Below are 15,134 nucleotides of genomic sequence, written 5' to 3' on the forward strand. Positions count from 1 at the left end.
CCCATAAATATGTGTCTACCACATTATGAGCAATTAAGATAACCTATACCCTATTATACCTTTAGTAAACTTAAGAAATGTATTTATGTGCTTAGAAATTTTATGGCGGTGGGCGAGCATACATATAACCAGAGGAACCAAGTATTTTGATGCCTCCTAAATAAGAGCAGTCCTTAGGTTTCAAAAAAAGAACAGATTCCTATTTATTTCTCATTCACCTCGGTCCAGCAGATGGCTAGATGTTATTCAATATTCTATTACTGCTTTTAATAAAAGTAACACATAAAACATGTTTATGGCAAATTGTTTTAATTAAGAACTTAAAACCAAAAATTTAAAAAGACAGTCTTATATAGCAATTATTTTATTCTATATTTTACATATCACTGGATTCTCAAACAGTTTCAAACTTTTCAACATGAAAGGTAATTTTAAACTATCTTGCTGTCTTGCAAGTTGTCCCAAGAATTAGGAACATGATTAGAACCACATTAGTTTCTAGAATGAGAAGGAAAAAGTAAAACCATCCAATTGTTACAAGTTAAAAAATTTCATAGGCTCAAAAGGTAATTTTCATCCCTAAAGACAAAGAAGGAAAAGAAACCTTAACCAACTAATGACTTGGACATAAGAAGGGGACTCACAATTAATTCATATTGATTCACTCATTGTTCATGCACATTAAAAGTACTTTAAAAATCTTGTTCATTTGTCCTCTACTTAAAAAGGGCAAAAAGGCCAATATCGCCTTCTAGGTTTTACCTCCATCTGGAATTTTCAGTAGTAAGCACATTAAAGACAAGTCTGTTTTCTAGAGGGAGTCTGGCTTGTTCAAAGCCTAAAGGAAGTTGGGTTTCTAAGGCAGTCCATCAGTGTGGGGCCTGAGCTACCCGCCAAGGCTATCTTCCCTAAGATTGTCAGATGCAACACAATCACTTGAGCTAGATGGGTAAAACCGAACATGCAAGAAGTGGTTCTAAAGGAAGGGTTTTCACAATCAGCTACACCATCGCAACGCCACAGTAATTTGATCTTTAGGTACCTGCAATGTTTAAGGACTTTAATAATAATAACAGCAAAATTCAGCAGAATTACTAGCAAGGTTGTTTTGGACAACACGTAGAACTTCCTCTTATTAAATATAAATCTCAATGGTTAGGAGAGCTCTCTGATGCAAAATATTTAAAAAGTCTTTTTAACAAAAAAAAAAAAAGCTCATGGTTCTTCAGTATGAGTTCTCAAAGCTTAATACAGTTGTAAGATGACACTGTGTGAAGATTTTATGTGGCATAAAACATATTTGTGTTCTCAAAATTCATAATACTTCAAAGACCCAGAGTAAAAATATCAAGGAAATGCTCAACTTCACGTCAAGACCAAGTTTTCCCTCACATATCTCCAGGGCTAGGTTGGCACAGGCAAAGTACCTTCTTCTCTCTTACAGAGAACTTAGCACTCATCCCTCCTGGAGATTCCTGTCTCTGCTGGATGGAAACCAGTGTTCCTTAAAACCATTTTTCTAACCCAAAAGCAAATGCCCTAAATAGAATGAACACTTCATTTACATACTTACATTTGTGCCTATACCCCCACCACCATTCTCTCACATTATAAGATCAACTGGCTAGGAATCTAGGTGTAATGTATTTCAACCAAAAGTCTGAATAATGTACATCATCAAGGCTTTGTTATTAGTGAGTTCTGTAAAGGAAAAAGTAGAGAAATTAGGGGCAGGCCACATCTCTAATGGGTATCTTAATATTTGTCCCCCATCCCCAGTGAGCAAGACAATCTCAATTTTATTAAACAGAATTTCAGATTTTAAGTTCTAAATGTCATTGCCAACTATTATAGAAGAGGCAAAAGTCCACAGTGGGTGTGCACGCCAAAAGGCCAGACTGCAGCAAGTGACTGATACCCCATTACGTGTTCTTAAAAAAACTCACAATAAAAAAACTGTCAGTCTTTGACTCAAAAGAAACTTCAGTACTACTCTAAACACAATGCACTGGCACTTCATTTATTGGAATGCATTTGAACTATTACACTATTAAATAAGTGCCTAGATGGTCATTTAAAAAGATGACCTTCACCCAGCCCAGACAATTCTTAAATATCACAGGCTACATGACGTGGTGCTGAACCAAAAACCATAAGTTTAATCTTTCAGGAACTACCAAAGTTCTAGTTTCATTATACACAGAATCAATATTAATGTTGAAACTCACTTTTGACGATATTCTTTCACAAAGAAAACCACACATACAGAAAATGAGTCTTACGCTGCAAGTTGGAATGATCTTCCTCACTATGGAATCTGAAAAGTTATTCGGAAAAGGATGAAAATAGGCTCTGCCTAAACTTATGAAAAGAAGACTGAATGTTAAGCATCTATAGCCATTTAAAGGCATTTGGTGTCAGTATCTTAAAAGATTAAGATGCTTTAAAACAAAACCCTTATAAGAATATCAAAGATTTAGGGAATTATCTTCATAAATAACCAAATGTCTATGGCTTCAACTGTCACCCTACTGCTGAGGTAGGTGACCAGGATTCATCAAAATAGAACAGTCTTTTAGAAACTCCCTAGGAAAAACCTTGCATAATCAGTTGGTTTCTGAAACCTGTGTCTGGTTTCTTTTGATAGTTTTTGTTTTTTGTTTTTTCTTTCTTTCATTTATGCTTTTTAAAAGAGGCTGTCCAAGCAACTGTTTCTTCCTTTAGGCTCTTGCCGAATAGCATCTCATATATTCTGTCATCCATGGATTCTCTGAGGAGGAAGGCTTTATCTTTCTGTTTTTCTCCACATCAACAGAGTGAGCACGTTGCCTCTGAGCTACCAGTTTCCTTTTTTCCACTTGTCTTCTGTTCTTGGCTCGTAATGCTGATTCATGAATCTAAAGAGAGTTCAAAAATAAAAGTATAATTTAAGTGGCATCTGTTCTAATTTTCAAGAATATTTGCAATGTGGCTACTGCCCCCCGGGGCAGAGGCAAGCCCACCCTCATCATGTTCAGTTCTTCTGTGTATAAAAGCTTCTCCAGAAAAGCCGTTTCCCCTGGATTCTGTGGTTTACCATTGTCAGTGATAAAGAAACTAAGCAACAGAAAATGTCTGCGGACTAAATTTTAGCTATTAATGGTAAGCAACTAATTTGCATGTGCCTCTAGAAATTGGCTCCGGAAAATTATTGGATCTGCTTAGCATTAAAGCATGGATAAGTATTCCATTAAAGGACTCTGAATGTTTTACAGCAAAATACTGGGAAAAAAATCTCAAGGGATTTTACTACCCAAGACATTTCATACTACAGATAAACCCTGTTAAATTTAATCCCATGGAATTGCGAGAGGTCTTTTGTTAAACCACAGCTTTGTTGTCTCAGATATCACTCCAAATAACACCATCTGCTAGGGTTTAGAAGTCGTTCAGTAAAAATTTGTTTATGGTATTTAATCAGAATTCAAACAGTTTGCACTTTCTCATTCTGCTTCTTTTCATTCACTCTTTGCTTTAGGCTGTAGTAACAGTAGTAGCGCTAACAGACACAAATGTTTACTGGCTCTACACGAGGACCCTCCTGTCTGACATGTTCTCAGGACTTCGTACAGGGACCAGCCAGGGCTAAGTCAGGGGAGAACTGAAGCTCCTAGGGGTAAAAGGCATTGGATATGGTTGAGCAGGGGAAAACATAACCATTCGAATTTAATCTGGAGAGCAAAAGGGAGTCTATGGTAGATATCAAGGACTACAGGAGAAGCAATCTAACAGACCAACCAATAACAAAGGAGTCAAGGAACCACCAGTTATCAAAGCCGAAGGAACTGGAAACCTCTCAAGAGGCTCACAGCAAATCTAGATGGGCAGCTGCCAGCCCTGGTTGTGCCCGTCCTCTGCACCTCCTGGCCCCCCAGGAACTCGAGAACCCTGACTCCATCCACTTGCTCACCTGGCTCACTGTTGGTAAACGCTTCCACGTACTAGCTAACTCCCAGCAAGACCCCTTGATCTCCAGGCAGCCAACATCCAGAATCCTCCTGTTTGCTAATCAGATGCCCAGCTCTGGGCTTTCCTTGGCCCACTCTACCATCCCCTAAGCTCTACCACAACCCCAAAGCATCCCAGTGACACAGGATATGATACCCAGTGACAGGAATGTAGCCCAAACCCACCCTCCAAGGGACAGCAGAGAAGCAGACTGCACATGAACCCACCTCATGCACTGGGGCAGAAGCACAGACATTGTGTGTTTTTTGGCTTCCTGTATCTGTCTGTTTTTCTCCCCACCCATAAAGAGCAAATGGATGCTTATTTTCTTTTATTTTACTTGATGATCTTTGAGGACTTTTGACGGCTTTCCTATTTCCTCTAGCAAATAAGGCACTGGGTTGCTGTCGAGGTTTGATATTGTTGGGTAATTTGTCAGTCTCTTTTGTTCCGATCTGTTGTTCAGGTTTTTCTTTTACATCTTTCACTGGCAGTACTTTTAAAAAAGAGATAAAACAAGATGAAAATGCTTTAAAATCAGGTTTACATATAATTACTTTAAATATTTGGGTAAAAAAATTCATAATGTCAGTAACATTTTCACTTACAGTTCAATTCACAAGTTTCACTTAAAGCAAAAATACAGAAACTAGTTAGTATAATAATTTTCCAAGTCTATCCCATTTTTAAATCGACAAATACACCAAGATTAAACCAAGACTATTCAAAAGCAACAACTATAACTCATATTCTGAGATTAAGCATCTCAATTAAATATTAAAAGTAAGAAGGCACCACAGCCTAATGGCTTTCTCCACAACCCCCAAGATAAGTCCACTCATCTTAATGCCTTGCTTCAGGGAAAGATCTGGATTTGTGGCAATCAGCAGCAGCTGCAAAACGTTAGTGTTTAAGTTACTCACTCAAGTTCCAGGATTCCATTTCTTTTTGATGCTCCTGATTACGGAAAATGCTCCCTACAGCTCTGACATGCTCCTGGAAAGAGCAAGCTGGCAACCTTAACTTGCAGGCCCTCAGTCACAATAGGGAGTAGTTTCCATAGTTACTCACCTGGATGCAGAGCTGTGCATCCCTGTATGAAGAGCTGGCGATGGGGGCTCCTGTGTTAGGAGGGCTTCCCCAACACTCACAACAGAAATCACTACCTGAACCAGGGCCCACGGTCTACACAGCCTAAATCCTGTCAACAGAGCTGGGGAAACTGGTGGGGAATGGGGCTGCCGACCTGAAATGAACACCAGACATTAAGGATACACTCTCAGAAATAACTGTTTCTCCTAAGCACCTTTTATGATTTTGCCATTCATTATTTTTTATAAACCCTTTATCTTTTGTAAAAGTCATATTACTTTGCTTAAACCCTCTGTGAGCCTCTATTTCATTTCAGCCTAAACTTACGTTTGACTAAGAGCTCCTTATGCATCTCGAGCCCCATTTCACTCACCCCACTTGTTAGGTCTGAAGGACACCCTCACTTCAGAAGCCTCACAATTTGGCTCTAGGTGATGATTTTCTAGATTGCTCTTCCAAAACCTCCTCACCTCTTTAGGACCTACTCTGGTCCCTGACTACTTTCAGCTGTGATTCTTTTCTGCCTGTGTCCAGGTCCCCTTTAGCGTTGAGCAAGCCCCTGCACAGGCAGTCCAGACACAGTGGCACATGTGTGCAAGAAGCCCTGATAGACTATTTGTCACTTCTGTCTTCAACCATGACCTTGACTCTACCAAATTGTTTCATTTACTACTAAACATTGCAAGGAGCAGACAATCCACATCCAACCCTGGGGTTTAATGCTCCACACCACTGAGCGCCACATCTTTAAAGCCAGCACTTGAGCTGTTTGGGATGAGGTCGGATGCCAACCTTCCATTTTATCATGAGAACCGAAATCCATTCATTGCTCAAACATTTCTCTGAGTGATGTGTCCACACCCTGTCCTCTTCTCTTCCCTGGATCTAGGAAGAGGGAGAAAGGAGCCCATGAGGACTAAGACAAAGGGAAACAGAGGGGGGCCAAGGCTTGTATAGTTACAATACTGAGAAAGGGAGGAAAACCACCCAAACCATCTTCGTTGATTCATTTCCCTTCCTTCTCCTCTTCTCCCATTCCATGTGTGTCTAACCCAGATCTTCCAGGGAAGCCTGCCCAGAGAAGGTAATAATGATGTAGTTTAAAGGACAAGCTGGAGCTAGCCAGGAAGAGAATAGGAAAAGAGAAGTCCAGGAGGAGGGAGTGGCTTGTTCAAAGGCATGGAGAGCATGGAGAAAAGAGGGAATATAAATCATTTAAAATGACAGGTACATATATCAAAAAAGGCGGGGAAAAAAATCAATGATAAGCATCCATCTTAAAAAGTTAGAAAAATATGGGGCCGGCCCGGTGGTGTAGCGGTTAAGTGCGCGCGCTCTGCTGCTGGCGGCCCGGGGTTCAGATCCCAGGCGCGCACCAACGCACCACTTGTCAGGCCATGCTGTGGCGGCATCCCATATAAAGTGGAGGAAGATGGGCACAGATGTTAGCTCAGGGCCAGTCTTCCTCAGCAAAAAGAGGAGGATTGGCATGGATGTTAGCTCAGGGCTGATCTTTCTCACAAAAAAAAAAAGTTAGAAAAATAAGCTCAGGGCCGGCCCCGTGGCTTAGCGGTTAAGTGCAGGCGCTCCGCTGCTGGCGTCCTGGGTTTGGATCCCAGGCGCACACCGACGCACCGCTTCTCTGGCCATGCTGAGGCCGCATCCCACATACAGCAACTAGAAGGATGTGCAACTATGACGTACAACTATCTACTGGAACTTTGGGGGAAAAAGTAAATAAATAAATAAATAAAATTGTTTAGGAAAATAAGCTCAAAGAAAATTAGAATAAGGAGATTATGAAGTAATGAAAACATATCATAAAGAAAACCCACATAGCCAAGAGTTAGTTTGGAAAAACACTAATAGAATTTACAAACCTCTGGCAAGACTGATCAAGAACGAGAAAAAGACGTGAAAAATAAAAATAAGCAAAAGTAGAAAAAATGTAGGAATTGAGGTTAAATGTGCACTGACGACATGTGCAAGTAGTCCCTTCCTCCCAAAACCCCATAAAGTGAAGGAAAAAAGTGTAACCCACAGGACAAAGAGCAAGGGAGGCAACAACATCAGACAAAGGTGTCAATAAAACTTCGGAAGCTGAAAGGAGATGAAGAGGTAGAAGCGACCTCACAGAACTGAGTAGGGTGAGTCCTCACCCCCTGCAGGAGAAAGGCCCACAGGACACAAGCTGAACCCCAGAGAGAACTGGAAATGGAGGCACCAGATTCCCCAGAAGGCTAGTGCAGTGGACTGCCTTTTCCAAAGGTCCAGCATCAGTCAGTGCCCAGCCCACGTGCTCTCCTGAGAATTGGGGTCCATGCTTCTTCCCCTGGAGCCTGGGCAGACTTTTGTAGGCACAGAATGGGATGAAAGAAGTGCTATGTGGCTCCCAGGGAGAAGTTGTAAAGGGTAATACAGCATCTGCCCAGCTCCCTCTCAGGGACACCAACCAGCATGTTATAAGGAGAGTCAGGCACAGGAGGATGTCACATGTGAGTGTCCTAGCAGATAGCCCCCAGCCCTGGAGCCTTCCAACGGGAGCCACAGACAGCACAGAGCAGAGACAAGGCAGACCCTGCACCTGGGCCAAATTCCAACCCACAGAAACCATGTGCAATAATAAATGAGTACCAGAGGTTTAAGCCACTAGTTTTCAGTGTAATTCTGTTATGCAGCAATACGTACTTCTTACATGGTCTTTCCTCTAGTCCATGTGCCAGGTGATCGCCCCTCTCTCACTCCAGAAGGCACAGGGGAGAGGGAGAACCAGAGTGGGTAAGGACTTGGGGCACCAGGCACAGTAGAAGTAAGGTGGGACACCTTCCTGAAAATAGGTTTATGTGGTAAGGAATGAGATCCCTCCTCCCTTTCCCCAACTCTGTTCCCAGAATGCTGACAGCCAGGTTTGTACCCTCCCAGGCAGGAGCCTGGAGGAGCGCTGTCTGGGGAAGCTAACACAGGAGAAACAGGCACACATTAACCCTTGGGGTCCCACAGAGAAACAGCTGGGTCCTCATCCGATTACAGTCAACACGCACCCGCTACTCTCAAAAAGCATTTCAAGCCTCACTTAAATATGAGCAGACAGGCTCAGAACAGACATACGAGTGCATCCTCTAATAAGAAAGAGACCAAAATATACAGAAAAAGACTAGGCCAGAGATATAAGAGAGCTCTCAAAGGATGTTTATGGCTTTCTGGGAGGAGTTAAAAGAAACCCAAGAAGAACAGCATGCTAGTCAAAAAAAAAATTTTTTTTAAAGAACACTTGGGACAAAAAAAAGTAATCTCTTCAAAATTTAAAACTAGGATGGTAGAAGTACAAATTTCAATAGAAACTTTGGAAGATAAAATTGAAGAGTTCTGCCACAAAATAGAACCAAAAATTCCAACATCAAGAAATTTTTATATAAAAATGTTAGAAGTTTCATCCATCTGATTAAAAATAATTGTAGAAAGAAGAAATGAATAGAGCAGAGGAAATTATTTTTAAACGGTACTAGAAAATATCACTGAACCTGCAAGAAAAGTTTCCAGATTGAAAAGAAAAGGCCCACCAAGTTGCTAGCCCAATGAATGAAAAAAAGACGCACACAGAATTTTAAAACACCTCAGATAAAGAGAGTCTCCTAAAAACTTCCAAAAAAAAAAGAGGTCACATACACAAGACAGGTGTCAGAATGGCATGGTATTTCTCAACAGGAAGACAAAATCTCAGATTCAGTATAATAATAATGTCTTCAAACACTGAAATTTCTAATCTAGAATTGTCTACTTTGCCAAAATATCAATCCAGCCTTTGGATATAAAAATGGCATTTTCAGGCATGCAAGGTCACAAAATTTTTACTTCCCAAGCAACATTTCTCAGGATTTACAGAGGATGTGCTCCACCAAAAGGAAGGGATAAGCCATGCAAGGAAGACTTGAGATTTATAAGACAGGATCAGGTAAAGGAAGCGAGTGAAAGGAATACTCAGCAAACAGTGAAGAGAAGCCCCAGTTTGACAGCTGTGTCAGATCTGGACAGCATAAGGTCTAAATTGGAACAGGATAATCAAAGTTTCCAAAAAAGTGTCTCTAAGGAAAAAAACAAAATGAACAGAACACCTAATGTGTCTAGCATGTGACAAGTTTTACAGTACTACCAGACTATTTCAGGCTGAATAAGTGATGGGAGTATTAAAAAAACAAGTAAACAAAAAAAAAAAATGAAGCAATGATTAACTTGGGTAAAAACATAAATAATAAAGAAAATGTAATCAGAATTTACTACATGGCTCACCTGCAAATATTTACATAGCCAGGATTACTCAAACAGAGAAAAGTACTTAAACAAAAGAGTCATATAGTTAACACTGGGACAAAATGGGTGCTGCGGTATGTCTGGGGGTGGGGGTGGCAGAGCTAAGATCTTGAGCTAAATCTTCATCTCCCATAAAGGAAGTCAATATATAATGTTTAAAGTAACAAAGCCAACAGATAAATCTAACAGAGAAGAGGGGCCCAATGCTGAAAGGCAAGCTAAAGAGTTGGAAGGAGCACCCTACAGAGCAAGGGGCATGGATAGGACATGATCAGGATTACTTTTTTCATGTTAAGCACCTTTTTTTAAATTATGCATATGTATACTTTTGCTTAAAAAAAAAAAAATTTAATTTAGAAAGAAATGTGACTATGAAGAAAGGAACTGGAGACAGTGTAGACCACTCCTCCAAGCATGTTGGCTGTGGAGGGAAGGAATCCCACAGTTAACACGCACTCCCACCCCCACCACACACAGGGAAGGTCCAAACAGCTTTTTAGTACCCATCCGTTAAATAAGAATGATAAGCCGAGGATCATTAGACATTTGAGAAAAGTTGCTAAGATGAAATACAGGATTACAAGCAAAAAGAACCAAAAGTAGGGAGGCGAGGGGAAAGAGACTATGCTAAAGAAACACACAAGGAGAAGAAAATGAGCAAAAAATTTGTAGTAAGATCCTCAGCAAGATAAGAGAAGATACTATATGCCTGAATCAGGAATAGAATACTATTTTTTAAAAAGGAATAAAAAGAGGAAAGGAAGGAGGAAATGAAGGGAAGAAGGAAGAAAGGGAGAGAGGAAGGAAGGCTGGCTCAGAAAACAATTCAAGAGCTCTAAAATTAAAAAATAAATAGGATCCCACAAATGAAAGATGCAACAGAAGAGTTGGAAAATGAGATTGAGACTATCACCCAGAAAAACAGAAGGAAAAAACATGGAAATTGGGGGTGGGGGGGATAGAAAATTAGAGGATAAATTCATGATGTCTAACATCCAACTAAGGATTTGTGTGTGTGTGTGTGTGTGTGTGTGTGTGTGTGTGTGAGAGGAAGATCGGCCCTGAGCTAACATCTGCCAATCCTCCTCTTTTTGCTGAGGAAGACTGGCCCTGGGCTAACATCCATGCCCATCTTCCTCCAACAATTAAGGAGTTTAGAAAGAAAGGAACAGAAAAAAAAAAAAAAAAAAAGGAATGAGAAAACAATTCAAGAAAACTTCCCAAAATTACAAAACATGAGTTTGACTGCAAGGACCCACCAAACACACTGGAGGAAAATCGACCTAGATGGAGGAAAAACTTCAGAACACAAAGGACAAAGAGAAGACCCTAAAAAGCTTCCTAAGGGGGGCAGGGGGTTGGGGGATTGGGGGGAATGACAAGACGGGATATGTTATGTACAAAGGATCACGAATCAGAATGACAAGGAACTGTTAACAGCAACATCAGAAGTTACAACACAATACAGCAATACCTGCAGATGTTTTAGAGACAATTAATTACTTCCAACCTAGAATTCCATGCCCAGCCACAAACTCACTGAATTGTAAGGGCAGAATAAAGCTATCTTTTCACATGCAAGGTCTCAGAAAATTAACCTCTCACACACTCTTTTCTCAGAAAGCTACCAGAAGATAAGCTCCAGCAAGAGGGGGTAAACCAAGAAAGGAGATGACATGAGAGCCACACAACAGAGGCTCTGACCCAAAATGTCACTGACTAGGTGCCTAGAGAAACTCAAAGGTGGGTTTGGAAGCAATTAACTGTTTTTTCCAAGTTGTTTCTTTTCCTTTGTATGTTAAGGAGAGGTAACAACCAACCATCCTGAAACTGACCAAGCGAGAAACTCCAGGGAGATGTAACCACCAACCACCCTGAAAATGACCAAGCCTCAGGAGAAGAGCTACGCCCACGACCTCTGCCTTATGTTTAATGCAAAGATCTCTCCAGGAGAAGCTTAGGCCTCATTACGTGGAAGCATGTTCTCCCACTGAGGCTGTGCAAGCAAATACCTGCCTCTCCCTTTTGAATATTCATTCCCCAACTGAAATAAAAGTTCCTGCTTCCCTTTGTTTGGGATGCCATGACTTTGGAAATGATTCCTCATGGTCTCCTATTTGCTGCAAATGCATTTTATTTTGTGAGACAACTTCCACGGGTGTAGAGTCTTATTTAACTCACCAGGAGGCGAGCCCACTTGGTTCGGTAACAAACAGAGAACTCAAGGAGTCCCTGGGGTGGTGAAGCACCCTCCCAAGATGCAACCAGTGCAACCAGGCAGCAGGCTGCAAGAGTGGCAACCAGGCCAAGTGGAAGTAGGTCAGAGGCCTTTGGAGGGATGTCTTAAGATGTCAAGAGTGATACTGAACCTGATGTGTTGGTTGTATTGTGAAAGAAGGAAAAGGGAGTCATGGCAGACAATATAGGGCAGCTGTGAGCAACATTTTCCACAGGCACAATACTGTAGATACTAATTGTGAATCTAACAAATCTATGATGACTGTATTGAGAGGGTGTGGGGATGGGCCATTCGTATAGGAGAGCAGTAAAAAAAATTAAAGCCAATAAAGTAATGCTAAAAACTGAAAAAAATCAAGAAGGGTCAATAAAAGCCATGTTACTTGGAAATATAGAAATAAACACCAAAGAAAAAACCAGAGGAGTTGGAAGTGGTCACCTAAGGAATAGGCAGTTGGCATGTGTGTGGTGGGGAAGCTGCTGTATCTCTGTAATAAGCAGTATAGAACTATATGCTTCTATGTGTATATGTGGCTTCAGTAAAACTGTCCATTTAAAAACAAAGATTTTCAAGCCAGCCAGAAACAGGAATCAACAGGGGCTGTGACAGGCAGGAGCAAAGCAAAAGATCCTGCGATTGGGAGTCCTGCAAGCAGAAAGGTCCTTTCTTCTCCCTGATGCAAAAACATTAGCTGAGAAGAAATAACTACCTTAGCCACTGGGAGGACTCAGCGTCTCTAAGGAAACCAAAATAATCATGAACTCAGGCAAACACAGGCCCCATCCATACTAGAATGCCGTCTAAAAACTGCGTTTATATGCACACAGAAATAATCGACAACTCTTTCACAAAGAGTGAAGGGCAAGAGTCGGGGAGAGAAAAGCCCATTCAGTCTGATAAAGCGAATCTTATAATTTAGCTGGTAGATCAGTGCACACAGGAACAAACTGGAAGGCACGTTCCCTACCTTCCGTTATTCACATTTCTAGCAACCATCACTGAAGCTAGGAATCTAGCTTCTAGATATGCAGGAATCTGTGGGAATTCACAAGTAACATGGAGTGGCAGCTCTGCCACAGATAATGCACTGAGAATAGCTGAAGACAGTATAAGAAGGGTGAAACAGCCTGGCTCATAGACTAAACTTCCTCTCCTCCTCAGTCTCTCACAGAGAAGCCAGGATGCAAGTCCAAGGCGAGTTTGGTTGATCACCACTTACAATGCCATAAACAAACAAAAATAAAGCCACTGATCATTTATCCTGAGCTTCCATTTCTTTATCTATAAAAGTAAGATAAAAATTATGATCCTACCTCTCAGAATTGTTTTGAAAGTTGAATGAGCAAATACATATTCTAGGGGGCCAGTCCCGTAGCATAGCGGTTAAGTACAGGAGCTCCACTGCTGGCGGCCCGGGGTTCGGATCCCGGGCGCACACCGACGCACAGCTTGTCAGGCCATGCTGTGGCAGCATCCCATATAAAGTAGAGGAAGATGGGCATGGATATTAGCCCAGAGCCAATCTTCCTCAGCAAAAAGAGGAGGATTGGAATGGATGTTAGCTCAGGGCTGATCTTCCTCACAAAGAAAAAGAAAGAAAGAAAATACATATTCTAAGATCAGTGGCTGGATGTATAATAAGCTCTCAGTAAATTTTAGTTGTTTTTCTCACTAGGTTCTCTTTAAAATCGAGTGACTTCGTGGTGGTGTCTGGCCAACGTCAGAAAGTAACAAAAGGGACCATGGGTTACTCCATCTGAGGCATTCAGCTTGGCCTTCAGCACCAGCCACCATCCACTCCGCCGCCCATGCTGAGAGTCCCCAACTCTGCAACCCTCTGGGCAAGAAAGAAGGTGTAGGGCCATGGCAGAAACAGCAGATGCACAGCACCCAAGAGCCATTTTCCAGCATTTTCTGCTCCTCCTGCACACAGCGACAGCCTGAGGATGGGCGCTTTTCGATGAGTGAGTGGGCAGAAGCGGAGAGGACCTAGCATTTACAAGGAATATTCTCCCACCAGCCAGGAGTTACACAACAGTCTGCGTAAACAAATGCAAAATATTCTTTAGAGACAGAACAGCGAGGTCAGGGAATTAATACAGAAAACAAGAGCCCCATTCACAAGACAGAAAGCTTAGCTCAGTGGTTAACCTCTTGGTGTCACCTTTGAGAATCTGATGAAAGCTGGGCTCCTCTCATTAAAAATGGGCGCTTAGAAATAGATGGGCGTTCAGGGGCTCACTAAGGCCACCAGGGCCCTCCAGTGAAGACCAGGACTTCACCAGCGGCACTTCAATTGAGTTCACAGCTGGCTTAAGCCAGAGCCACCTAATTATGGAAATAAAGGGGACGGGCGGAGGCGGGGCTGACACCTTCCTTATTTTGTCGAGGGAGGCAGATTCTCGGTCTACAAAAAAAAAAAAAGGAAGATCCTGTCCTGAGCGCTGTGAGAAAAAGAGCTGGGCAGTCAGATGCCAGGAGCAAATCCAGTCCTCCGAGCAGCCCCCCTCCCGGGCCCGGTACCTGGCAGAGCCGTGTCCTCCGCGGCCTCCGCGTCCACGGCGTCGGCGTCCTCCGCGCCCTGCTCCTCCGGGGCCCCGCGCGCCCCCTGCTCCGGCCCCTCCCGCGCCGCGGGCTCGGCGGGCAGCGGCGACGAGACCGGGCTGCACTGGGGCGCGGGGCCCCCGGCGCCCGACGACGCCGACGAGGCCGAGTCGTCCGAGGCGCCGGCCGGGCCCCAGTCGTCCCAGAGCCAGGGCGCGTGCGCCTGCTCGAGCAGCCGGCGGCCCAGGCGGTAGTGCAGCAGCTCGCGGTAGCACGGCCCGTACTCGTCCCAGCGCGGCTCCCGGTAGCGCTTCATGTACTCGCTCTTCACCCCGCTCCCCGGGGACATGGTGCCGCCCGCCGGCCCGAGCGCCCGCCGCTGCGCGCCGCCGCCGCCTACGGAACCGGGACACGACACAGAGGCCCGCCCCGCCCCTCGCTCCCCTCCCCTCCGCCGGCCCGGCCCGCCGCGACGTTTAAACCCGGAGCCCCGCCCGGACGGGGCGGGCGGGGGCGGGGTCGAGGGGGCGGAGGGCGCGGGCGGCCGGCCCCGGGGAAGGGGCGGGGTCCCGGGCAGACCCGCCCGGAGGCGTCTCTCCTTGCGGTCGGGTCCTGAGAGCCGGGGCGGGGTCCGGCCGGGGGCTCCGTGGGGAGGGCGGAGCGGCCTACGCTGCGAGCGTGGGGTCCCCTCCGAGGGCAGCTCTAGAGGTCGGGAGCCGGAGGCGGCGGGCCGGACGAGAGGGCGGCCGGAGGAGGGGACGGGCGGGGGGAGGCTCGCGGCGCGGGAGCGGGCGGCGGGATTGGGGGCCCGAGAGCGCCCTGCAGAGCGAGGCGTGTGGGCAGGAGGGTGGTCCGGCTTACCTCCTTCCTGCCGCGCCGGCCTGGCCTGCGCCCCCAGCCCCGCGGCGCCCGCCCGTCCCCCGCGCGTGGCGCAGCAGCTCAGGCCCGCTCGCCCCGCCCGCGC

The 15,134-nt window shown here is 44.4% G+C and overlaps 1 protein-coding gene across 2 annotated transcripts; it reads right to left on the reverse strand.

Moving 5' to 3' along the window:
* Positions 1–292: 292 nt before the first annotated feature.
* CCSAP (centriole, cilia and spindle associated protein) lies at positions 293–14,562 on the reverse strand. Of its 2 annotated transcripts, none has more exons than XM_058543063.1 (3): positions 14,150–14,562; positions 4,215–4,483; positions 293–2,897 (listed from the first exon to the last, which is right to left on the reverse strand). In XM_058543063.1, exons 1-3 carry the CDS (start codon positions 14,517–14,519, stop codon positions 2,721–2,723), a joined length of 816 nt encoding a protein of 271 aa, XP_058399046.1. In that variant the 5' UTR covers positions 14,520–14,562; the 3' UTR covers positions 293–2,720. The 2 variants fall into 2 exon arrangements, with proteins under 2 accessions (XP_058399046.1, XP_058399047.1); XM_058543064.1 differs by lacking the exon at positions 293–2,897 and adding an exon at positions 5,872–5,964 and having other exon boundaries at positions 4,424–4,483.
* Between the last annotated feature and the right edge of the window lie 572 nt (positions 14,563–15,134).

The sequence above is a fragment of the Diceros bicornis genome, chromosome 6 (assembly GCF_020826845.1).
Source record: "Diceros bicornis minor isolate mBicDic1 chromosome 6, mDicBic1.mat.cur, whole genome shotgun sequence".
Lineage (NCBI taxonomy): Eukaryota > Metazoa > Chordata > Mammalia > Perissodactyla > Rhinocerotidae > Diceros > Diceros bicornis.